The following is a 26,255-nucleotide window of genomic DNA, read 5'->3' as shown; positions in this document are numbered from 1 at the left end:
CTTAGTTTTCTGTGACATTATCAGGACTTCTTCCAAAGCTATGGACAGAACTGTAGTATCCTTACAGATACGATATTTTATGAAAACCTGTGTGGTAGGCATATTTTTTTATTTTCTTGAGGATCTTTGCTCTGTCTTACTGCTCCGACCCACACTGGTGGCTCTCCAGGCACAGCTGTCATCTTGGATTTCTCTTCTGCATTAGTTCCCCTAGTCATGAAATTTCTGTCTTTCCTTTTCTTGGTTTTTATCATTGTTTTGGTGGAAAATATCTACCAGTAGCTTCCTGAGTCGTGTAGTGTAAGAATTAGTTTGTTAGAAACCTTACAAGTTTCCCTTAATTTATCCTCACACTTGTTTGAAAGTTCGGCGGAGCATATAATTCTAATTTGAAAATTATTTTCCTCTTAGTATTTTGAAGGCATGTTTTCCCAGTATCTCTTAGCTGCTATTGAAAAGTTTAATGTCATCTTGGTTCTTGATACTCTTTTATGGTATCTCTCTTTCTCTCTCTGGAAAGTTAATGACAGTCTCTTTATTTCTGGAAACTCTTCTGAGTCATTTCATTCCTTGATCCAGGAACTTGGTGGTCCCTTTAAGTCTGGGAGTTATGTCTATACCTCTGCTAAATGTTTTTGTATTATTGCTTTGATAATTTCCTCCCTTGCATTGTACCTCTCTTCTCTTTCTAGAACCCCCATTAGTTGGATGTTGGTCTGCCGGACGCAATCTCTTAATTAATGATCTTTTTTCTATTTTTAAGCCCTTTTTTCTTTTAGTTATATTTTCTAGGAGATTTGTGTGTCTTTGTTGTCCCACTCTTTTATCAAAATCTTGAGATTGCTCCCACCTTATTTTTAGTTTTCAGGAACAAGTTCTTGTCCTTCATTCTCTTTTAAGAATGAAGTATTCTGGGGGCACCTGAGTGGCTCAGGGGTTAAGCCTCTGCCTTTGGCCACAGTCCTGAGCTCAGGTTCCTAGGATCAAGCCCCGCATCGGGCTCTCTGCTAGGCAGGGAGCCTGCTTCCCCCCTCTCTGTCTGCCTCTCTGCCCACTTGTGATCACTCTCTCTGTCAAATAAATAAAATATTTAAAAATAAAAAGAAAAAAGAATGAAGTATTCTGTGGTTAAATGAATGTAATACAATCTCTTACCTCCCTAAAGATATATCTGGTATATATGTATAGCCACCCCTAAAAAATCATTTTCAAAACTGAAGGACGTATACTAGAAATCCATTATGAAGCATTCTCTGGGCATGTGATTTTCACTGCATTGTAGATAAACACACCCTTAAATCACTTGCAATTTTAGCACCTGTAGGTTTTGCAAATGCCAAGATAACCCCGTTTACCCAGAATTCTGCTTTTGTCAAAAGTTAGATGGAGGTAGGGGCGCCTGGGTGGCTCAGTGGGTTAAAGCCTCTGCCTTCGGCTCAGGTCATGATCTCAGGGTCCTGGGATCGAGCCCCGTGTCGGGCTCTCTGCTCAGCCGGGAGCCTGCTTCCCTCTCTCTCTCTGCCTGCCTCTCTGCCTACTTGTGATCTCTCTCTCTCTCTCTGTCAAATAAATAAAATCTTTAAGAAAAAAAAAAAGTTAGATGGAGGCATGTTTTCTTATGTCATTTACACAGTGATATATTGTAAAATACATGGACTTCAGAATCATCTAGATCTGGCTTCAAATTCCAGCTTTACTGTTTATAATAGTTAAGTGGGGGCTTGAGAAAATTAACCCAGGACTAGAGAAATTGTTCAACCTGGGACTTAGTGTCCTCATCTGGGTATGTCTTACGTAAACCTTTGGATTCAGGATCTCTCTAAGAATAGTGTCACAGTCAGATAAACACATGTTGCCCATTAATAAATGAAAGGCTCTGAGATGTTCTGGAACCAGGAAGCCCGTTTAAGTTTGTTTAACCCAAATTTTTCCAAACTTTTGTCCCGTTAAAATCTATTAATATCGGAGCACGTGGGTGGCTCAGTGGGCTAAAGCCTCTGCCTTTAGCTCAGGTCATGATCTCAGGGTCCTGGGATCTCTGCTCAGCAGGGAGCCTGCTCCCCCCGCCCCCTCCTCTGCCTGCTGCTCTGTCTACTTGGGATCTCTCTCTCTGTGTCAAATAAATAAATAAAAAATCTTTTAAACAATCCATTAATATCTTACTGAGCTAATATTTCACAGAGGGTCCTGTGAGAGAGCCTGGCTTATAATAATGCCAAACATACCTCGATAAGAAATCAATTTAGCTTTTCTTTCCCATTTGATTGTTGATGGTTCAAATTTTACCCCCTCCATCCTGACTCCTCCCAGAGTTTTCCCAACCTCCAGTTGGATATTGGTCCCACTATCCATGTCTTAGTTCCTAGGGCTACTATAAAAAGGACCACAAACGGGGTGGTGGGGGAGGGCTTAAAGCATCAGAATTTATTATCTCAGATAGAGATCCAAAATCAGTGTGTTGGCAGGGCCATGTTCCCTCTGAAACCTGTAGGAGGGGAGAGGAAGCAGACTCTTCTTCTTTCTGGTGTTTGCCATAATCCTTGGGGATTCCTGGCGGTTAGATGCACCACTCCAGTCTCTGCCCCCCAGTGTCACATGGCCGTCTTCTCTGGCTTTGCATGGCACTCTCCTTTCTATGTTTCTTTGCTAAACACCAATTACATTGTCTTAAAGTCTCAACCTCATCCGGTGATGACATCTACAAAGACATTATTTCCAAATAAGGTCTCAGTCTGAGGTACTGGGGGTTAGCGCTTTAACATTTCTTTTGGGGGTACACAATTCAATGCATAACAATCCATGAAGTTGCTCTGGACAAAAAACAAACAAACAAACAAACCTTAGGAGTCATCCTTACTTCTTTTCCTTCCCTCAGCCATTATAGCTAGTCTATAAATAAATACCAGTAGGCTTGCCTACAAAACGTAGCTCACACGTCTCACCACTCCCCTGATACCCCCTGCCTCCAGCCTCTGCCATCTCTCCCAGAATATTACATCATCCTCCTAAATGGCCTCCTGGTTCCATCCTTATTCTCCCATAGTCCACTTGTTAGATGGCAGCCTGAGTGATCATTTCCCGTTTCACAATTCTGAGTAGACTGTATTATTCCCTAATGCTAATGAATATGAATAGAGCTAAAACTCTACCTATTTTGTCCCTGACCACCCTCTGAATTCATCATGTGCCTGCCACTTCCTTCCTCAGTCACTGTGCTCCCATCAACCAACAACAAAACTTAGTTGCACCTCAGGGCCTTTGCATTGTTTCCTCAAGGAGGGCTCTACCCAGAGATGTTTCCAGACCCTACATGAAGTGTTAGCCCAGCAGGAAGGGCCCAGGATATACATGTTCCTCCACCATGTTTTGTTGAATAAATAAAGGCCACAGAGTGCATGACATAAAATTTTTAGATATTACACAATAATAAGAAGCATTTCCTGATCAAAACCTGTTGGTTTGGGACGGCGCCTGGGTGGCTCAGTCAATTCTCTGTCTGCCTTCAGCTCAGGTCATGATCCCAGGGTGCTAGGGAGCCTGTTTCTTCTCTGCCTCTCCCCCCACTTGTGCTTTCTTTCTCGCTCACTCTCTCACTCTCAAAAAAAAAAAAAAAAAATCTTTAAGAAAAATTGTTGGTTTAAGAAATACTGGGCTAAAGTTTTAACAGGTTGATTAAGAGCAGAACTTCTTAGCAACATAATAATTTAATTCTGTAGGGATATAATATATTTCCAAATTTACCTGAATAAGGAGGAGGGACTCTGGTCCACATTTTGGGAGATGCTGGTATTGGGCCTATAGAATAGTCTTAGAATTGGCGTTAACTCCTTGCTTTACCACTTATTAGTGGTGTGAACTTGGGCCAATAATATAATATATATTAATATATTTATATATTATATATATATATATTATATATATAATATATATATAAAATAAATTCTCTGAGGATCAGCTTCAAATCCCTAAAGTGGGATGATAACACTATCTGCCCCAGAAAGGTCAGAAATAAGAATATAAAGCAATTAGCACATTTCCTTGAATATAGAGAATGTTCAGTGATTGGTAGCTATTACTGATGAGGCCTCATAAGGATGTCTTTCTGTTTCAAAGCCATTACTAACATTTTGGGACATGTCTACTCTAACTTCCCACCCCCATTCAAATTTTCCTTTTCGCTGGAGTGAGACTTTGAGGTAAAGTCAGATGATATTATTCCTCCTCTTCTTGATTCTTTTCATTGTCTACCTGCCACATATCTCCCTTTCCTATGAGTCCAAAAATACGATGGCAGAGATGGGAATGACTGAGTCATTAGCAAGATTAGATGCCCCTGTCTGATGCCAGAGGAGTGGTCTGGGAGAAGGAGATGAGCATGTTCTCAGTGCCCCCTCAGCAGAAGATTGCCTATCACCTCTCACCTGGTGTGTCTGGCATTCTGTCTTTCCTGGGGAAAGAGCGCTCGAACATCAATTTGAGAAATTAAAATGATGTCTTAAGGAAAATGAGTAGAGGATTCCTCAGAATAAAGGCTTATTTAGTTGAAGTTTTGTTTATCCAAATGAACAAATAAAACACTGGTTTGCATGGAAATCTTTTAGCAAAACAGCTAGAATTGGTATTTAGTGGAAGGTTGCATAATAGCTCTGTTATAGGATTCGGGTGCTTGGGATACGCTCAAATAATCTCGAGATGTACTTACATCTTTGTAGAGTAGAGGAACCACTTTCTCGTACCTTTCTTTTATTGCAAATTTCATGGAAATGTCTGTTACTAATTGGCCTGTTTTGTTTGTTTTGTTTTGGGGATTTTTTTATTTTTTTATTTTTTTTTTTTACATTGGGAGCTACTAACACCAGTTAAATATGGACAGGGGAATCCAAATAGCTATTTTATTGCAGGTACAGCATTTATTATGTGAGCAATTCCTATCTGTTGGTTGGAATAATTATCATATAAAAAAGGCAAGTGGGAAGGAGAGAACAGAGAGTGGCTGGACGCTTTGTTTCCTTGTCCTCATTCTGGAGTTTTTGTTTTTGATCTTTCTTCATCGGTAGAACACACAGTTTCCGAAAAGTGGCTTTTTCAGGTTTCTTTTCCAGAAGGCTTGCATATCTGACCTGTTAATGGTTGCTTTCAAACACTAGGACAACTTGGCAGGGTTTTCCCCTTTGTCTCTTCTGCTGATTATTTCAATTGGAATTGGAGTGTGATGGAAAGTAGTTTCCAGCTCATTTTTGTAAATTAGGAATACGAGACCACCGTGTATGGATAAATCTTTAGAAAGCAGTTCTCTGGGGGTGGGAATCTTTGCTGATTTCTGTGGTGTAAATACTCCCACCAGGGCTGATTTCAAGATACCAGCAAGATGTTCCTGAACACAGAGTTGGAAAGAAATACACTGTAGCAAACCATTGTGGAATTTGTCCATCACATACAAAAACCATAGCCCTGGAGTCATGGTAAAATGTAGTAAATAGTTATGAAGTGATGAGTTTTGAGTATTTATTACTTAGGTTTTTAAAGAGGGCTTATTAAATGGTAAATTTAATTTTTAACAATGGCTTTGTTGAACATTGAGCTCTCAAAGCTCCTGGAAAGGTAACCACTGGTTTTAACACATTGACTGGGACCCAGAGAAGTCACCGTCTCACTGAAGTGTCGATGAATGAGCTGGCAGAAACTGGATTAGTGTCTGTTTCTAAAAACCAAATTTCTCCAGGAAGATTGACTTATTAATATTTCTGCTTATTCATTTGTCACTTTTTATTGCATGTTCTAATGATCTCTGAAAGGGGTTTCAGACTGTTACAGGCTGTTAATTATCTATTGAGATAATAACAGAATATCTGAATATAATTGTAACCAAGGATGGAGTGTGGAAATCAGATTTGATGTAGAGCCATAAATAGATCCTGGCTTTGAGTCTTGGCCCTGCTACTCACCAGTGGTGTAATCTTAAGTCACTTATGTACTTCTCTGGCTCCAATTTTAGTCTCCAAGATGAAAGAATTAAGCCACATGAATCTCTAATATCTCATATCTGTCTAAAATATGATTCATTATTTAGACACATCAGTTCAACAGATATTTGCCAATACCAACTATGTGCACATTTTTCACAGACTCGATTCCAGGCAGAATTAAATACAATATAATTATAGGAATTATTATTATAACAGCATCTCACATTTATGCAGTGCTTTCTCATTTGCCAAAGAGAAAGTGTACTTTGAGTCTTGATGTTCTATGGCTCTAGGAGATTAAGACACATCCTCATAGAATGTTAGAGAAAGAAGAATGTATTCTAAAAGAACAAACAGAACTCTTATTCCTAGGAAACGCAAGAGGTCATAACCAGGTAGTAACAAGGAATAAGGAACAAGCATTTTTTTGCCATGTCTATCAGTTGCTTCATTTATCTTAACAAAAAGCAAAACCGAAAACTTTTTTTTTTCTAATTATAAGAGTCATTATGGTAGACACTTTAGAAATTTTAAAAAAGTATTAATTAGAGAAACTACCATATATCCAATATAATAGCCTTCTCTTCTTTACCTAATATTTTAGTATATTTTCCAAAATATTCTTATCATTTTAATTGCTGTGTATAATTCCATCTTTTTGGTGTACAACAACTTACTTTTCTTAAATTGTTTACATTGTTGACAGTTTTTATTATTCTAAGGATCACTGTGTTAAATAGCTATGTTTGTAGAAAAACGTACTTTGGACATAAGTTTTCCAACTGTAATATTTAAGGTTTAGTAAGATAATTTCAATAAATCATATGCTTTTGACCTTTAGCTTATTTAATTCTGCCAATATTGCTTTGTATTTACTTAGATTTTATGTTTCTAAACATTAGAAGGAACAGTTTGCCTGAATCCTTCAATATGATATATTTGAACTGGAAATAGCATCAATGTTTTCATATTATTTCATATAGACATGGTAAATTGTATCGCTAATAATTTTTTTTCACTTTCTTTGGGCAATAGCTTCTAGTACAGGGTGTTTTGTTTAGAAAGTACTCAATACATGTTCAATACATAACAAGATTTGAGCTAATTTAGGGTAAACGAAAACATTTGAGAAGAATTTAAGAAAAAAAAGAAACAACACTTCTCCATTCATGATAATAGCTCTCATTTTCACAAAGAGAGAGGACAGCCAAGCACAGTTCAGGAATTCTGATGGTTAAATGAGAATTATGAAATGAAGTATGTTGTTGCTTTAATTCACCGGCATGAGAAACCATGACTCTAATAGTTATTTGATTAAATGTTAATGAGATCTACTAAATTGACCCAACTCTTACTTTTATGTATTAGATGTATGTCAATTAAAACAAGATGAGTTTTACCTCTTTCCTCCTTTAACATCTTTGAGTCAACATCTGCTTACAAGGGAAGTGTTGTTACTGCCCTGGTTATTTAAATATTAATGACTTCCATTAAAGGGAGCTGGAGGTTTGCAACAGGAAGAGGGAGAAATTAGATGGCCTGATTAGTTTCTTGCCGCCAGGAAAAAAAAAACCAAAAACTCTTACTGGAAGAGCTTCTTCCCCTAATTTTTTGCTTCCACAGATTTTTTTTTTTCCTGAACCAGTTAGAGAGTAAGATTGTTGATTTTAAGTATTCCTTGAAAGTAGTTATGTTATTAAAACATCAGTGTAACAAGTTCACATAATTTTAAAAAATGTTTTATCAGCTCCATAGTGGTCACTACTCTTGGGATTCTTGGGACTAATTTCAGGTTTTAAATTCATTTTGTTCCTTATTATAGGCAAAACCATTTTTTAGCTACGGATTGTATTTGGTTGGGCTTGTTTACATGAAGTATGGGGAATTCTATTAAGTCAATCATGAAAGATTTGACAAGCATTGTATATTTGATCAAATTATAATGGTAAATGTCTATCTTACTGGGGAAATGTGTCTAAAATTTGTTACAACCAGTATTTTCATGTTATGCCAGTTTGGGTTATGATAAGCACGTGGTAATAGATTTTTATATATTTTGTGTTTTTAAGATGTTTTAATGGCATGGTATTTTAAAGCACCATTTTAACAGTCCAAAGCAGGCATTATGTTCACATAATTGTATATTTCTTTTTACATCCAGAAACCTGAGTGAGTAAAGTATTTATTTGTTTCGTGTACTTTACTTAGACTTTAGAGCTAAGATTTTGGATCATGCTTAAATAGTAGTAAGGCAGAGTAATAATAGTACTGATGTAGGATCATAATTCTTAGCATTAAGGATTAAGGTGAATCAGGTGTGGCCTTTGCCCAGGGTAAAATTTAAGAGCATGCCAAAAAACTCAGTAACCATGATACAGAGTATTTTAATGCAATGTTTGGGGGGGGAAATCAAAATTAATGCAAGAAAAAAATACATGATAAACAAAACATCAAAATTTTAGAAAAAGTTGCAGTCCAGCCCTGCCTGTTCACCTGACTCACCTTAACCTGATCTTGGCCTTGACTGGGTTCCGCATGTCCTAGGATGAGGCATTCCTTTGAGTCAAATTTTCCTTATCTAAAATTGGTGATAATCACTTTTGATTTCCTGGTCGGGTTATTAAGATATTCAGATCAGCTGGAAACACATGGGAAAGCCCATTGTAAATTCAAATTATATGTTTATGTACAAGTTTAGGGAAATCATATAATTTTAAGCCATTATTATTATTATCAGCTGAGATGAATACTCTAGACAAACATCAGATTCGAAGACCCTTAAAAAGCTGTGTTCATAAAGTTTGAGGCATAGCTCTTGAGTTTACTTATCAGGTAGCTATAGGGACAGGGACCTATAGATAGTCCTAGGACCTCCTTCTTCTTCCTTCTTTCTTTTTTTGTTCTCGGATGCAAAGTTTATGATTTGTAGAGAGAGAAGAGGTAAATGGAAATCTATTTTGTTTGTTTTAAATTTTTAAAATTTCTCTGCCATGGACAACTCATATTTCCCTTTTGCTCAAGCTGTTCCACCCATCAGTGATGCCTTCCCCATTTCTCCCGCCCATTTGGGCTCCACCCGCCTTTTATGCACATCTGCGACCTTGGTAAGGCCTTCCTGGGTTCTTTCAGTCTTCTCAATCCTCTCCCTTCCTGTGGTAGGTAACTGTCTCTACCACTCATCTGGTGATCAGTTACAGAGTCCTGTCGTCTTAAAGTTTTAGCTAATCCTGCATTAAATTTACTTTTCAGACCATAGTTTTAGAAATAGAAATTGTCTCTCTATATTTAGAAATACAAATATAAACCTGGATAGTGCCTCCTTCTCCCTTAGACTGCCCACTTTGGGGTAAGCAGGGATTGGGTCTGTTTTATTCAGGTTGTATCCAAGGTGCTTAACACACACAATATACTTTTCTTTTTTTCAATATACCTATTTTTTGAATGAAATAAATGAAGGTCTTATATATAAAAGGCCTGGGTCAATATTTACTCTTCAGAATCATTTGTCGTTTTCCTCCTAGGACTAGAGGGAATGGTTGGTGCCATGTGGAAGGTGACTATTTTGGTGACCATGTTCATGTTCAGCCCTGGTAGTGATGGACTCTTTCACTCCATATACAAAAAAGCTCGGGTTTCTGTACCACATGAGGGAGACGTAGGAGAGCCATTATTTCTTACTTCCTACATTGAAGCTGGAAAACTTGCAGAAGGTAAGTTTCATAAAATCAGAAAACCACTGGTAAATTTTCAACAGGTTTTTTGTTTTTTTAAAGCAGTCATCTTACAGGATTCAAAATACCTTCTGGGTTTTATACTCAGTTGTTTTATTTCAAATATTAATGGTTTGATGTCCTATGTTATCAGAATTTTGAGCTAAAATGAGAGTTTGTCAGGGACAGATTATCTAGTGGTGGAGGCCCAACAGTTCTATTTATAAAAAAAAAAAAAAAAATAGCATAGTGCCTGTCCACAGCTGGACACTTAATGAAGTGACTATTTTTTTAAAAAGATTTTATTTATTTATTTGACAGAGAGATATCACAAGTAGGCAGAGAGGCAGGCAGAGGGAGAGAGGGAAGCAGGCTCCCTGCTGAGTAGAGAGCCCCATGTGGGGCTCAATCCTAGGACCCTGAGATCATGACCTGACCTGAAGGCAGAGGCTTAACCCACTGAGCCACCCAGGCGCCCCTAATGAATTGAATATTAACCTTAGAACTTGATATATGTCAGTTACTGGTTCAAAGGATTCTACATAAACTCATGTAAGCATCTCCACAGCCCAGGGAGCTGTACCCATTTGACACACAAAAACACTAAAGCAGGAAGAGATTCAGTTACTTGCCAGAGTCAGCTGGACACCAGCTGGTAGATTCAGGATTCACACCCAAACAACCTCACTCCTCTCTATGACCACAGGCATCATGTTGGGCCCCTTGGCCCGGCAAGTTCCCCAAACCTCCTAGGCCTCAGTTTCTTCCTTAACTAGATGGACAAATAATCACTTAGTCACGTTGCAGTGATGTTAAGAATCAGAGGAGAAAATGCACATGAAGGCTCTTTGTAACCTGTAAATTTTCCCCTAAATATTAGTGTTTGCAAGTTGTTTTTACTTAGACATTGAGGGTTTTTCTGTTACTATTAATAGGAAAGAGGTGTTATTTGGTATCATCAGAGACTGAAATTTATGGTATGTCTCTGCTCTTAATGCTTCTTTATATTTAAGTAAATCACTGTGTAGATAAATTACTTAATCTTTCTGGACATCAGTAGGCTCCTGAACTATAAAATAGTATATAGGCAGCTAGCCTGAGGTGCTCTTTGTATAAGGAATCAGAGAAATGGGGTGGTGGCTGGAGGGTGCTATGGGGTCAGGAAGGGTCTTTAAGAGAGTAAGAGACCATGTGTTTGCTGATAGAAATGATCCAGGAGAGGATGGGGCAACTATTTCAGGAGTACTTACCTTTTTTTTTTTTTTTTTTAATTGTATTTATTTACTTATTAGAGAGAGAGCGAGAGAGAGCAGGTGGAGGAGCAGAGGGAGGGGGACAAGCAGACTCTACACAGGTCTACAGGGGCAGAGCCTTACACGGGTCAATCCCACAACCCTGAGATCATGCATGACTTGACCTGAAATCAAGAGTCAGCTTAACTGACTGAGCAACCCAGGTGCCCCAGGAGTAATTTCTTTAAGTAGATGAGCAACATGGCGGCTGGCCCATAGATGGAGGTGTTTGGTTTGAAGGACTAAAGTTTATCTCTCATCACAGGAGGGAAAACTGAATTAATGGCTGTGAGGCTGGTAGGTTGATTGATAGCAGGAGAATGTGTGGAAGTGATACTGGATATTTTAGGGAAATAATCATTTTAAAGACCAAAATAAGCATGTGGACTCTGTTAAGAAGTTTTAAAATAAAGCAACTTCTCTTCATTTGAAATTTTCTCATAGCTAATAGGATATCATCATTTTTGTTTTGCTTTGTTTGTTTTGTTTCCTTTAAAACCAACACATTCTTGTATCTTAAGGGTTGCATTTGAGTCCTGGTGACATGTCTTTTTCTGACATACATACTGACTCCATGTCTCATTATCTTTTTTCTAAGAAAAGGTGAAAAACTTTGATAGTGTGGTCAGTGTACATTAGTGTATATTTGATGATGTAGTCAGAGAATGTAGTCAGTCCTTTTTTAAAAAAAGACTCATTTTTACTTGATGTGGAAATAGTTCAGGCTCATATCACGAGACAAATATGAAGAGGCGAATAAATATCCAAATCCACCAAAATGAATCACGTGCATTCATGTTGGATTCTTTAATAAGTGGAGAGTGATGACTTAGATTATGTTCATTAACAGGAAATCAAAGCAAATAATTTAGTTTAGAGCTGAACAAGAGTTGAATACTCATAACCAACCCTACCAATCCACAGATGAGGAATTCGAGATTTTAATACCTTACATGAACTGCCTAAGGAAATGCAGATAAGAGTACCAGAGATGCATTTAGGGCTCAAATTTTCTGACTTCTTCTCTGTGATATGCCTGCTACAATTTATTTTCCTTTATTTAAGGCTCTTGTGCTCTCCTCCTTCTTTTTTTTTTTTAATTTTTGTTTTTTAAAGATTTATTTATTTATTTGACAGACAGAGATCACAAGTAGGCAGAGAGGCAGGCAGAGAGGGGTGTGGGGAAGCAGGCTGTCCACTGAGGAGAGAGCCTGATATGGGGCTTGATCCCAGGACCCTGCGATCATGACCTGGGCTGAAGGCAGAGGTTTTTTAACCCACTGAGCCACCCAGGTGCCCCTCCTCCTTCTTTTTTTAAAGATTTTATTTATTTAAGAGAGAAAGAGAGCACACGAGGGGTGGGGAAGGCAGAGGGAGAGAGAGCTGAGCAGGGAGCCTGGTGCAGGACTCAATCTCAGGACCCCGGGATCATGACCTGAGCTGAAGGCAGACAATTAACCCATTGAGCCACCCAGATGCCCCAAGACACTTGTGCTTTTCTGATGTGACCAGATGCACACACATGAAACAATTAAGGAATAAAGCAGTGAGTACTAAACCGCTAAATTATTACATTCAAGGTAGGCATAATGGAAATTTTGAGAAGAAGGCTATCCTATTGGTTGGTATAGTACAGAAAACAGTAATAGTATAGTAGTCAAAATAACAAATGACTAATATTTAATAATTATATGCCCAGGACCTAGCATAGTTTCTTTTCTTTCTTTCTTTCTTTTTTTTTTTTTTTTTAAGGATTTTATCCATCCATTTGACAAAAAGAGAAAGAGAGAGCACAAGCAGGAGGAGCAGCATGCAGAGGGAAAAGCAGTGTCTCCACTAAACAGTGAGCCCAACATGGGGCTTGATCCCGGGACTCTGGGATCACGACCTGAGCTGATGGCAGATCCTTAACCAACTGAGCCATCCAGGCACCCCCCCCCCCCAGCACAGTTTCTATATGTAATAGGCACTAGATAAATATTTGTACAATTTAAGTTTTAGACCCGAATATGTGCCAAACATGGGTGTTACCCACACCTTAGTTTATTTAATCCTCAGAGCAACCCTAGTGAAGAAGATATAAGTATTGTTCCCATTTTACAGATGAGAAAACTGAGGCCCAGAAAATTAGGTATCTTGGTCAGGGTTGTTTAAAGATAGTAAGTGACAGAGGTAGAATTAAAAGCTATCTATCTCTGCTGACTCCAGAACCCGAGGTATGAGCCTCTGCACTGTGTGACTAGATCCAGACTTGAAGGTGCTAGGTGAGATTTGGACAGATATAGAAGGACGTGCATGTACTAGGGAAAGCAGTTCCAATCGAGGCATTTGGTGAAAGTGACCGTGGTGGTGTGTCTGTATCACATCTGGAAGAACCAAGTCAAAAGAATATGGGGAAGCCCATCTGAGAAACCGTCCATATCCCCCCATTCCTGTATTTGTTGCCTAGAAGCATTTCACCGTTGTGGTCATGAGCAGTACCAGAGAAAGCCCCTGGGGGTGGGGGTAGTTTTCATCCTCTGTCCTTCTGGGCCAAGTCTGATGGCTCACCATCGGATGAGCAACAACATCTAAAATAGTAAATCTGATGTAATGTCACTTTCTAAAGTTCTGTTACACAGTCAGAATTTTTGAATGGAATTTTAAGTAGCTAATCCAAAATCTGGTACATCTGGGTATTCAAATGCAGTCCTGATAACATAATTAAAGATAATTTTATTCATCCGCTTTACTGAAAGTTCAGGAAACTCTGGACAGATGGTCAGCTCATTCCCCCAAATCCCTTTTGTTTATTGAGTCCGTCAAAACCTTAGGAACGTGAGTCTTAGTATCACAATGGAACATTCTTGAGATAGATAGTAATTCACAAAAAGACAAGGGAATTTTTTGTTTTTTTAATCTCCCAATTAGCTGGTTTAGTTTTGTATAATAGTAATTGCACGTTTACTTTCTCTGCAGCTAGAGGAAACCCTTAAAACAAAATGAATAAAGGAGGCAAATTTTAAAATATTTACAGATACTGCCTTCTCACAAACTTTAAAGACTATTTTTTTATTAGGTCTTTATTATTACTTACAGTCTGGCAGTGTCTTGTCTTGTACTGGAGTCTTTGTAAATGTGAGGTACATTCTGATTGGCTAGTTCAAGTCCTTCTTTGGTCACACTCCTATCGTTTTCAAAGTGTTAATATCACAAACATTGGTAACTGCAGTAAATAATACGGAGGAAGTGAAATCACTTCAAAGAAAACCTTTTCCTTTTTTTAACTGTTTTGAACATTTGTATTGTGAGTCATGGTTGCAGGAAGTAAGAAACTCCTAAAATCTTGGGAGTTTATTTTCCACGTTTCATCAGTAGGCTTTGGAAGGATAACCCGAACATTTGAAAATATGAAATATCATTTTAGTTGAAAGAACTTTCAATTATTTTACCATGATTTTGTTAAAGGAGATTTAAAAATTGAAACGGGGTGAAACACATTTTTGTGGGCCAGGGAAAAGTTCTTCTAAATTCTTAAGATTGTCATAAGGCTCCCTTCTTTAGCAGATTTTTGTAGAAAAATGTTCATCTTACTGTGTTGTCAGTTTGCCGGGTTTTAGTTTATCAATTCATTCATCCGTTCACTAAATTCATTAAAAAGTGTGTATTGAATGTCTTTAAGTTCTTAAGTCAGCATCCCTGTGGATACAAAGATAAACAAGGCAATTTCCCTGCTTTCCAGTAGTTCCTGAGCTAGAAGGAAAGCAGGGAATGCACCTGAGTAAGTAAAAGGGAGCAGACAAACATCTTTGGAAGCCTCAGTAAAGGACGGCCGGGGGAGGACTGGAGTCATTTTCAGAGCAGGCCAGTGGACCTTGTGCTGGGCTGGCCTCAGAGAGATACATTGATTCAATCATCTCTCTCCCATCTTCCATTCCCTTTAGCTCCTTTCTATTACATATTTCCTTTTTCTCATTCTACTTCGACCTTCCTCATTTTTCTTTGTCTTCTTTCTCAAATCCTCTCCTGCTCACTTACCTCTCTGTGATTCACATCTTAACTTATTCTCAGCCCCTCCATCTCCAGTTCTCTCTCCTCCTTTTTGAGGTTATCTGATTGGAGAATATTAATAGTTCGGGGGAAAATATGTCAAAAGTGTTTCAGGTACAAAATTCCAGTTATAAAAGAAATTAAGTCCTGGGGATATGATAATGTACAGTATAGTGACATATTAGTTAGTAGTTAGTAGTAGTTAGTAATAATTATTAGTAGACATAGTTAACAATACCATATTGCATATTTGAAAGCTGCTAAGAGAATAGATCTTAAATATAGTTCTCATTATAAGAAAAAAAAATGTAACTGTGTATGGGGGAGGGGTGTTTACTAGACATTGTGGTGATCACTTCACTTTTCTTTGCCTTTTTCTGGCAGAGAAGGCTAAATCTCTTTGGGAAGAGCTAGAGAAGCTGGATTGAGTTACGCAGTCTTCCCTAGGGAAGCCGGACTAAGCCAGAAAAAAGCAGTCTTCCAGACTGCAGGTGGGGTGGCCCATGGGCTAGTGATGATATTCTCTTCCCTCGCCTGTGCCCTCATTTTTTAAAAATTATATATTTATTTATTTGAGAGAGAGACAGAGTGAGAGAGAATGAGGGGAGGTCAGAGAGAGAAGCAGACTCCCCATGGAGCTGGGAGCCTGATGTGGAACTCGATCCCAGGACTTCGGGATCACAACGCGAGCCGAAGGCAGTGGCTTAACCAACTGAGCCACCCAGGAGCCCCCTGAACCCTCATTTTACGTGCAGCTTTCTTCATTTGATCCTTGTGGAAAGCCCAGGGTGGGGGTGGGGGAGGAAATCAGTATCCTTTGCACAAGAGGAAAGAGAGACTCGGAGAGATAAAGCAACTTGTCAGATAGTCTGGCTAAAATTACAGACCTAGGTCTGCCCGATTGAGAAACCCCTGTTCTTCCTGTTCTGCTAGCTTAGCAGGACCGTCTGGAAACTGCCGTTGAGACCCTGCCTTTGTCCTACCATCGCCTCTGCTCCCAGGTGCTCCTTGTTCCTGATGAGCAGGTGCATTTCACAGCTTAGTTGGTGTCATGGGTGAATCAGGACCAAGCTTCCTGATGTTTTCCTCTCTGCCAAGCTTAATATGTGTCAGATATAAATAGCTTTTCTTGAATCAGTAGTTTTTACTGGTGACACCTGCTTTGTCACCACTAAGGAAGCTCTCTTCACCCAGACCCCTCTTTCAGTTCAGTTACACACTGCCGTCTCTTTCTTGTTTCTTCTCCATTCTGTTCCTGATCACTGTTCCTGTTTCTGCTCCCCTGCCACCCATACTTTCTGACTAACTCTGTGGTCAAGAAGCAGCATAGCAGGGTGAGAGAAGGAGCAGACTCTGAAGCCTGACTGCTAGGTTTGCCTCCCAGCTCTCCTTTACTAGCTGTGTGATCTCTGGCAAGTTACTTACCCTCTCTGAGCTTCAGCTCATCTGTAAAGTGGGGAACAATAATTACACCTATTGCATAACATAAAGCCCTCAGTACTGTTGCCTTTAAAGTGTTAGCTCTTCTATGGGCGCCTGGGTGGCTCAGGAAGTTGAGCATCTGACTCTTGGTTTGGGCTCAGGTCCTGATCTCAGGGTCCTGAGATTGAGCCCTGGATCTGTGGGGCTCTGTGCTCAGCAAGGAGTCTGCTTCTCTCTCTCTCTCTCTTTCTCTCTCTCCAACAAATAATTAAAATCTTTTTTAAGATTTTTTGTATATTTTTTTGTATACTTAAGTTTTGTATACTTCTGGGTGTCCTCAAGCTATCTGAGCAGTCCCTCTTTCCCCCTCCCTGTCCCTGTCCCTGTCCCTTTGGTGCCATAAAAAAGCCACAACCTCTCCCCTTTACAACCATCCTGTTGTACTCTTTGGCTTCCTCCGAGTAGCCACGAGGTCAGCCTTAGTCTCACTGGCTGCCCCACCCTACCTTCCCCAGCCTTCCCCGTTGCCCACATGCGTCAGCCCATTTCCCTTAATGGAAGTGGCAGGCCTTTTGCTTTCATGATAAGGAGAGTGTGGAGAATATAGGCCTTCCGGAGGCTGAGCTACATAGCTGTGTTGTTTCTCTTTCAACTGCCTCATGTTTTGGGATTGGGTGACTTCTGCCCTGGCCTTCCCAGTGGCTCAAATGTGAATACCATGATTTACTTTTTAGAGTGGAGCTTTAAAAAAAAAAAAAAAAAAATATATATATATATATATATATATATATATACACATATATATATATATATATCTTATTATAGCTCATAAACTATATTTGGGGACCCAAAAAAAAAAGTTTAAAAATGTCAGTTGTCCTTGGCTAGGTTGTGAATGTCGAATATGTGGAATGGACCAGGGCGGGCTGGAATTTGCTACAGTAAGCAGCTTTGTGCCAGTCTCCTGGTAGCCTTTCTCTTCACTCCATCCCAGCCCTGGCCGCTGGGAGGGAGAAGATGGGCTGAGATGGAGCTGGCTAACATTGTATCATTTCTCTAATCCTTGGGTAAATTTGTTCTTCCACTAGGAAAAAGAAAGAGTTTGGTCCCTCCTTTCCCAGGTTTGAATGTGAAGAGTTATGCTGGCTACCTCACCGTGAATAAGACCTACAACAGCAACCTTTTCTTCTGGTTCTTCCCGGCTCAGGTAGGTGGGCAAGAGCGCCCTCATAGGACACTAATCCTCAGGGGCTGGGGTTGCTGCCCCAGAGCAGACAAGTTAGCCTACAAACAATGTACTTTTAAAAAAAATTTTTTTTTGCATCTTTTAGATTTTTTTTCTAAAAATAAGTGCCAGTGACTCTGTGTGGTGTTCCTGTTTATGTGCAGGAAACAAATGTTTGCAGGGAAGGTCCAACTTTTAAATTCCTTGCAGCCTTGTGCAGAACAGTCACATTACCACCTTCTTCCTGCCATGGTCTTCTTAAATCATTCTGTTGTCATTTTGTTCTAAAAATACCTTGGGCAAGAATGGGCGGTCGGGAGCCAATGGATGATAAGGGATGGGGAGATTCCCAAAATGCACAGGTAATGCCCGTCTAAGTTAATTGATGGTGGATTTCCATGGCTCCACTGTCCACGGACTTTGTAGTACCAGTTCTTATTTTTGTACTCACCCCTTCATACATCCAGTACCCACTGAGTAGTATTCTGTGGGAACACAGGAGAGAGAGAACTGAACTTATTCTGGCAGACTTTGCAGGGACAGGTGGGGAGGACTGCTGATCTAGGATGGAACTCTAGAGCACAGATGACTCACTTTCTCAGGCCCATATACATACACAGCTGGGTATGTTCCTATACTTCACCAGTCTTGCTTAGTGCTTAGTGATGGCACACAAGTCTTCAGCACGAACAAATCACTTTAGGCTAATGGGTACTGTTTGGTAGGGAGGGGCTTGTGAAGATTGGTAGAGGTGCTGAGATGCATAAATAAATTTATCACACCACAGGATCATTTTCTATTTTTATTTTCCAAATTGGATTTGGTTTAGAAACCAGAGGAAACAAAGAAAAAGTTATCCCTAGGGAGGGTAGTATTTATATTTGCATCTGATTTGCATAGAGCTGCATTGCATTTATAAGATTGTTTACTCTAGTTTAAAGCAAATTAAATGGCTTTTATTGGTGCGATTGGGTTGTATTTTCTTGACTTCTCATTTCTGCTTTCTTAACCATGGCCTCTGCTGAAGTGGACCATGTAGTTGTGGATGGGAGGAAGCACATAAGAACTGGTAAAGAGTTCCAGATGCTTTTTGGTAGGCCTCATAGTAGTCTTCAGGCTGTCACCCAGTGCGGGTGTGTAGAGCACAAAGTTAAAGGAGAGAACTCACACTCAGGGTTGTATGGGTACCATGTTGGGACCTAAGTGCCCTCCAGACTCCTGCTCCTTCTTCCCCCTGGTGGAACACAACTGGAAACCAGAGGGGGAGAGAGTCCAGTTCTTGGAGCTCGGTCTACCAGAGCACAGAGCAGAGGAGAGAATGGATCTTCAGAAGCAGTGATGGAAACATACAAATATCCAGGACAACTGTCTTAAACAGAATCGATATAAAGGAAGCCTAGCAATATGAGCACATTCTAACAGGTAGAAATTTTTCGTGTGTGTGTTCTTGGAATCTCTTAACTTTATGCCTTTCATAAACCACACTATGCATGTGCATTTTTTTCTATAATTATATCTGTTTTTTTTTTTAATTTTGTTTATTTATTTGACAGACAGAGATCACAAGTAGGCAGAGAGGCAAGCAGAGAGAGAGAGGAGGAAGCAGGCTCCCCGCTGAGCAGGGAGCCCGACGCGGGGCTCGATCCCAGGACCCTGGGATCATGACCTGAGCCGAAGGCAGAGGCTTTAACCCACTGAGCCACCCAGGGGTCCCTGCATGTGCATTTTTGATGTTACACCTTTTAATATCATATCATTGAATACAGGCATTTGTCATGAACCCCTTTGTATTAGTTCTCTATTGCTGCTGTACAGATTACCACAAACTTGGTGGTTTAAACGTTGCAAACTTATTATTTCACAGTTCTGCAGGTCAGAAGTCTGACATAGGCCTCACTGAGCTCAAATTAAGGTGTTGACAGATTTATGGTCCTGCTGGAGGCTCTCAGGGAAGATCTGTTTCCTTGCCTTTTGCATTTTCTAGAGGCTGCTCACACTCCTCGCCTCATGGCTCCTTCCTCCATCTTCCCAACCTGCACCGGCAAGCAGGCTCACTCCTTCTCACATTGCATCACCCTGGCCGATGGCGTGTTCATGTGACCTTCTCTGGCTCTTGTCCTCTGCTGCCCTCTTTTACGTTTAAGGACCCTCGTGATAGCATTGGGCCCACTGGATAACCCAGGGTAACCTCCATATTGTAAGGTCAGTTGACTAGTGACCCCAAATCTTGCCAGCTACCTTAATTCCCAGTCACCATGTGGCTTAATCTATTCACAGAATCTGGGGATTTCGACGTGGACCCCTTTGGAGGGAGGGCCCTGATTCTGTGCCAAATGGATACTTGAAGAATTTGTCTAGATTTGTGATTCTTGGTATATTCTCTTTCAGTGAGTCTCACAGTTTATTGTGTATAAGAATTATCTCCAGATTCCCCCCGGAGACTCTGACTTGTAAAGTGGGAGAGGCCAGCAAGTGATAGAATTACCAGGTGGACTATACCTGAGAAGCCCTGGTTCCAGCCTACAGGCCACTGTCCTGTTTTTAGTGCTCCTGGACCCAAAGTGATCCACACCCCTTTATCCAGAGAAAAACACCTCCTGCAGCTAAACTGGTACACATGGGGGTGGTGTATTGTCCCATGCACCCATCTGAGCGAGGACTGGAACATGGACCTAATGTGGCCTATGGGGTCAGCTTTCCTGATCCTGCTCGATGTTCCTCTAAGGCCTGCTGGGGCTCCGTCTCCCCAGAGCTCTCTGACTCCCTTAGCCCCGAGAAATCCCATTTCCTACTTTCTCTTCTGCTTCAGTGGCTGTTTCTGATACCAGGAAGTTCCCCATTGTCTTCTGCATGTTGAAACTCCAACAGTAATAACCCAGATTTATGAAAACAGGAATTAATGGTGAGGGAAGTGGTCAAATGAAAACAAAGCAAAGACTCAAATCATTTCTTCTCTTGCCTCTGAGCAGGGGTATGGTTTCCTCTAGAACATGGGTGGTGCAGCAGGACTGGAAAGCCAGTCAGGGAAATGGGCTTAGATTCTGTGACCTCTTCTGGTTGCCAGACTGACATCTGAGCCCTCACTGCATTAAACAGTGACTGGGCTGCTGGGGTCTTCCCACCCCCCCCACCCCTGCTTAATTAACTGAAGACCTACCTCTGCATCCCCTGGCCAGGTGATGCTCTTTGGGGCCCAGGACTATAGCCCGAAACATGCTCTAAGATGATCCCAGAAGACATAAACTCAAGGCTGTGGCATCAGGAAAGAAGATGCTCGAGGACAGTGTGTTCTATTGGAAGTGACAGGCTCAGCTTCAGAGGAGAAACAGGCAGGCTGAAAAGATGGTACCCTAACAACTGTCAGCATGGGGCAGCCAGGATAGACGGTTCTGAGCCCTCCTTACCCGCGGAGCCCCCAAGCAGCACTGGCATCTGGGGCCCCAGAGCAACCATTCTTGCCAAGCCCAGGGCTGTAAATAATGAAACAGGCCATTTGAGAGGAAGTAGAGAAAGCAAATGAGAAGGAGAAGCGGTGATCAGATCACCCAGACAGGGGAAGAGTTCCTTTCATTTGGCAGAAAGATTAGTTCATTTCCTGCCACGGGGAAGCAGCTGAGATTATAATCAGGAGAGAAATGACCCTTTACAAAAATTGAAGGTAAAGAAAATAAGAGATCCAGGAAGGATGCCACCTTGTCATATCCTCTGAATATTTTGGGGGGGGGGTGCTGTTTCTCAAATTAGTTTTGTCTTCCTGTTATTTCTGCAAGACTCCCCTGTTATTGTATACAGATCAGTGTGTAATGGATTCTAGAGCTGGAAATTGGTGTGCAGTGGGGACACAATATGCAAGAGAAATAACAGGCATTTTATTTCATGGGAGAAGACGTATAATGAAGCCAATAAAAATGTCACAATTTTAATGACTGTTGTTAATTGAACATTGACTATGTGCTAAACACTGTGCATTTTCTTATTTAATCCTTACAATAACCACATGAAGAAGGAATTATTATCCTTGTTTAATAGATGAAGAGGACTACAGAGATTAAATAATTAGCCCCCAACGGCCCAACTAGAAATTGGCAGAACCTGGATTTAAAACTAGGCCTCCGATGGAGAAATCTTTGTTCTTGATCATTGTACGTTGATCCTGAGAAAACTGGCCATGAAAGGTGCTAGACTGCATCATTAACATTATAGCTCTTGAGTTAGTCAAGTTTGTCTAAATCCTTGGCTTCCGTGTGACAAATGTGAGGCTCAGATACCTACTTGACAACAGTTTTGGGACAAATGAGAGAATGTGGGAAAGCCTCAGATTGGTACCTGACACGTAGTAAGTAGAACTTCTATTGCTATTATCTCATTATCATCGTGTTTATCATTATTAGTTTTCCTGTTATTAATACAAATACTGAGCAGAACTAAACCAGTCACGATGTGGGAGATTAAAGAAGGCAGAGACCAGGAGGCCATTCCAAATCGGAAGTCGCTGAATGCCGGCGAAGCATGTGGATTCATTGCTACTGGGTAAAGACATTACAAAGTGACACTGGGGTTTTCCAATTTAAGAAGATAGAAAGGTGTAGAGATTATTCTTTTTATAATTAGAATTCTTCCCTCTGGAGAAAGATACCCTGTATTTGAATTTGTCTCGTAGATATGGGAATATAGATGATTTGTTTGATAGTCTGCCTCAAATATTATGGAACCCAAACCAGAGACCTTGAGAGTTAGGCCTTTGGCCCTCTGCTAAGGGCCCCGTCCTGCTCCTCTGGCCGAGAGAGTGGCTAGGATTCCTGGAATCTGAGTATCTGGTGACTGAGGAAGATCAATATCATATTGAGGAGTCAGCAAGGCTGGGACAGGGTGAGGTAGGCAGACTCCAAGAGTGACCTTGGTTTCTAGACGGGCTCCTGCCATATTGAATCAAGGCTGGCCCTTGTGAGCAATGCACTATAGAAGAAGCAATGGTGGGTGACTTCCAAGGCTACTCTCAAGGGCAGAGTAGTACTGCCTTGGTCTCTTGGATCACTCACGCTGAGAGAAGCCAGAGGCCATTGGGAGGACACTGACGCAACTGTGTGGGCATATCCCTATGGAGAGAAAGTCCTCTCCCACCAGACAGCACCAACATTGGACGATGTTCATCCAGCCCAGTCAGAGGACTACAGTCCTGGCTGATATCTTAACTGTAATTTCATGAGACACCCTGAGCCAGAACCATCCAGCCAGACATCCCCAAATTCCTGACCCACAGAAAGTACGGGAGAATGATTGATTCCTATTGTCTTAAGCCACATGCTATATAGCATTAAATAACTACTAGAGCCTCTTCTACGTACTTCTGGGCTGTGACTGTGACATCTTCTGACCACTGGAACTAGCTCCAAATTCTATCCTTTTACTTGCTCCAAGGAAACAGAGCTACAGATATTTTTTCTGCATAGCAAGCATGATATTAAGCTTTGTCAGTAGAGGGTGCTGGAGGGACACTGCAGGAGGACGTTGGCTTCTCTTCCTGTTCCCTTATCCTGCCTTGTGCTTTCTCTTGGCCCTGCTGTCCGGTCTGTCAGCAGTGCGTGTAGAGGGACATCCACGAGTGCCCTGCTCTGGCTGGGCTCCCAGACCACGAAGACCCTCAGCAAGCTTACAGTCCTGGTTCTGTCCCAGTGACCACCCGGCTGCAGCTCCCTCAACATGGACGCCATATATCCCAGTACATCCCATACTTTCCAGTGAGCTGGTTCCCTAAGTTCCCTAAGCCGCCTCTGGCATTACATCCCCACTTTTGCTCAGCAGTGAGTGGATGGGATGCCCATGGTGGATGGGGACCAGGACCCATACTGGAACTTGTAACACAATTAAGGTCAAAGATATCATGTAAAAAAAATAACAGTAATTTAAAGATGGGAAAATTTTAAAATTAAAATTACTATGTGGCTTCTGTCTTCTGATTGGATCCCAATTAATATAGCCAACCCTTTCTTTATTTTAATTAATTAATTATTTATTTATTTAGAGTGAGTATGTGTGTGTGGTAGGGAGTGGGGGCCGAGGAGAGGGAGAGAGAGAATCTCAAGCGAGCTCCATGCAGGGCATGGGCTTGATCTCATGACCCTGAGATCATGACTTGAGTTGAAATCAAGAGTTAGATGCTTAACCAACTGAGCCACCCAGGCATCCCTAGCCAAGCCATTCTAAATCCTTCTCTCCCACCCAGAGACACCAAGGGCAGAAAATGGGGTCAACTGGAAAGGCATCAGGAGCCCCGGCAGCCAGTCTTTCTGTCTCTGCCTTATTCTGTCCAAGACCCCAGGATCGCTCATCTCTGCTTCATTCTGCTGTCTTGGCAGATCAACGTGCTTTGTTTCTCCAGGTATCTGGCGGAAGAAGGCTACCCTACAGTTTCTCCCTTTATCTGTCCTTGAACCTTGCAATCAAAAGACATCAAATAGCACTTCTGCTCGGGACAGATGTGACTGCCCCACTTGGGGTCAGGTGTTCTTTCTTGGTCCAACCAGCTAAAAGCTGAGAGTGCAGTTTCATGTGATATAAACATGGGTAATGGGAAACAGAAGGTCCATTCTTAGAGAAGGGGTGTGGTCTGAACGGATCTCTTAAAATATGTCTGCTCAGAAGTCTGCAGACCCATTAGTCGTACAGCAAAGATTTGGAGGTCACAGGCATGTGTCTTCAGACTTGCACTGTTTATCTTCTCTTTACTATTATTGTACTTATGACATCAGAGAGCTGGAAGAATAGAAGGTTGGTGAGACCAAACAAGAAGAAAGCAGCTAAAAATGATAAATTATGGATCGTTCCATCCATAGAAGTATTCGAACTGGAGAAACTTTTATGTGCCTAATTTCACATGGAGAAGAGAGTGACTAACTTCTCCAGCCACTTCTTTGTTTGCATCAAGAATGAGAAAGTCAGGCCTGCCTTTATCTAATAACCACTCTACACCCCACTTCATTCTAAATCCCACCTTTCTGGCAGGAGGCACCAATAGAGAAGCCCTAACTACTTCATGAAGGAATGGGAGCCAAGGACAAAGGTTAGGAAGGAGAAAGGTAGAGAAGATCCTGGTGGAGTGTAAGTTGGCTCAGACTGGTGAGATGATTCCAAGCTCAAGGAGAGTCAGTGCGAGCTTGGTAGTGATAAAAGGACTCAGAACAGAAAAAGTGTTTGGGAAAGTTCGTTTTCCGTGTGATGATGCAGGGGCAACAATCATAGTAAAGGAAGATTTAGCAAGAAGTCAACACCAACCACTGTAAGTAAAGCTCAAAAAACACATTAGTCTTAAGCAAGTTGTGTGTATGTGTAGAACTTAAATGTTACGAGTTAGCTAGTTAACAATTCTCCTCACAAAACTAGTTGCTTTAAATAACAAAACCCTGCTTTGATTAAACCATTAGCATAGCACTGAAGTATCAGCTGACCTGGGATCTGTGTGGCAAAAGGGGAGTCCATTCAAACCTACTTGGGGGAATTTCAAGGCATTTACTTGGGGTACTAATGACTTCAATTAGGACAGAACACATTACTTAAACCAAGCAAATGATCAGCCTCTGCATATAGAAGTGTGAAGGGAGCTTTAATTAATTTACTAATTGCACTTCTCATCTTAAGCAGTACCATTGATTTGGGTCTGTTAGTGGTTCAGTTGCTGTTTTCTCTTACAAAGTATGGGGTGGGTCAGGGGGAGGATGGGGGTGGCTAGAATATGTACCCGGCCCTGGGTATTGGCAGGCAATGTTGCCCTAATACTTGCTGAGATACCTGATGCCTTAGGGTCACTCCAGTTTGTCCTCTGTATAAAATGCAATCACGTTACTGCAGAGTACCAAAATTGCCAAGCCTTTAGTGCCACTTCCAGGAACTCACTGCTTTCAGGGATATGTGTAAAGCTTGAGTAGAAGGTTATCTCTACCAGGAAATACAGGAGAGGGCTTGGGAAGACAGAATGGAAGGTGGGTATGGCTTGATGAGGAGCAGGGTGAAAAGGAGGACCCAGCACGATGGGACACCATCCATGGAGAGCATGTCTGCATGGGGAGAAATAGGGCAGGACAGTTTACTTTCATTAGTGTTCACATAGATTCCTTTGTGCTCACTTAGAAGCAAGGAGGAAAGAAGAAACTGGGTGTTTCTTTTTTTGTTTTTTTAAGATTTTATTTATTTATTTGACAGAGAGACAGTGTGAGAGGGAACATAAGCAGGGAGAGTGGCAGAGGGAGAAACAGGCTCCCCACCGATGTGGGGCTCAATCCCAGGACCCTGGGGTTCTGATCTGAGCCAAAGACAGATGCTTGATGACTGAGCCACCCGGGGGGCCGAAACTTGGTGTTTCTAAGACTCCTTTTATGTATAGAATGCCAAACCAAATGAATGAGTTTGACTTATTTGGACTGAGAATCGATTAAGACATAGTGTAGATATGTTCACCATCATTATGAATAAAAATTGGAACATGCTAATGTGAGACATTGTGAAACTTCCATCTGTAGGGATTCTGAAAAAATAAATAAATAACCTGCTTCCTTTGGGACTTCACTGGAACAGACCCTGAGGAAAGAGTGTCCAAGTTCATGAATTGGCCACCAGG

General features: G+C 41.1%; 1 protein-coding gene across 2 annotated transcripts in view; it reads left to right on the top strand.

Moving 5' to 3' along the window:
- The window catches only part of LOC111147346 (carboxypeptidase, vitellogenic like), a 127,604-nt gene that overhangs the window by 12,858 nt on the left and 88,491 nt on the right, over positions 1-26,255 (top strand). The window contains exons 1-3 of one of the 2 annotated variants that reach the window (XM_022503346.1): positions 9,071-9,121; positions 9,488-9,676; positions 17,508-17,626. In XM_022503346.1, coding sequence (XP_022359054.1) covers positions 9,499-9,676; positions 17,508-17,626 — 297 coding nt within the window. In that variant the 5' untranslated portion in view covers positions 9,071-9,121; positions 9,488-9,498. Of the gene's footprint in view, positions 1-9,070; positions 9,122-9,487; positions 9,677-17,507; positions 17,627-26,255 lie in introns of those variants that run through there. The other variant, XM_022503347.1, reaches the window with a different exon arrangement.

This window comes from Enhydra lutris, unplaced genomic scaffold, assembly GCF_002288905.1.
Source record: "Enhydra lutris kenyoni isolate GAN:26980312 unplaced genomic scaffold, ASM228890v2 scaffoldscaffold16, whole genome shotgun sequence".
NCBI lineage: Eukaryota > Metazoa > Chordata > Mammalia > Carnivora > Mustelidae > Enhydra > Enhydra lutris.
This window is presented reverse-complemented; position numbering and strand designations above follow the sequence as displayed.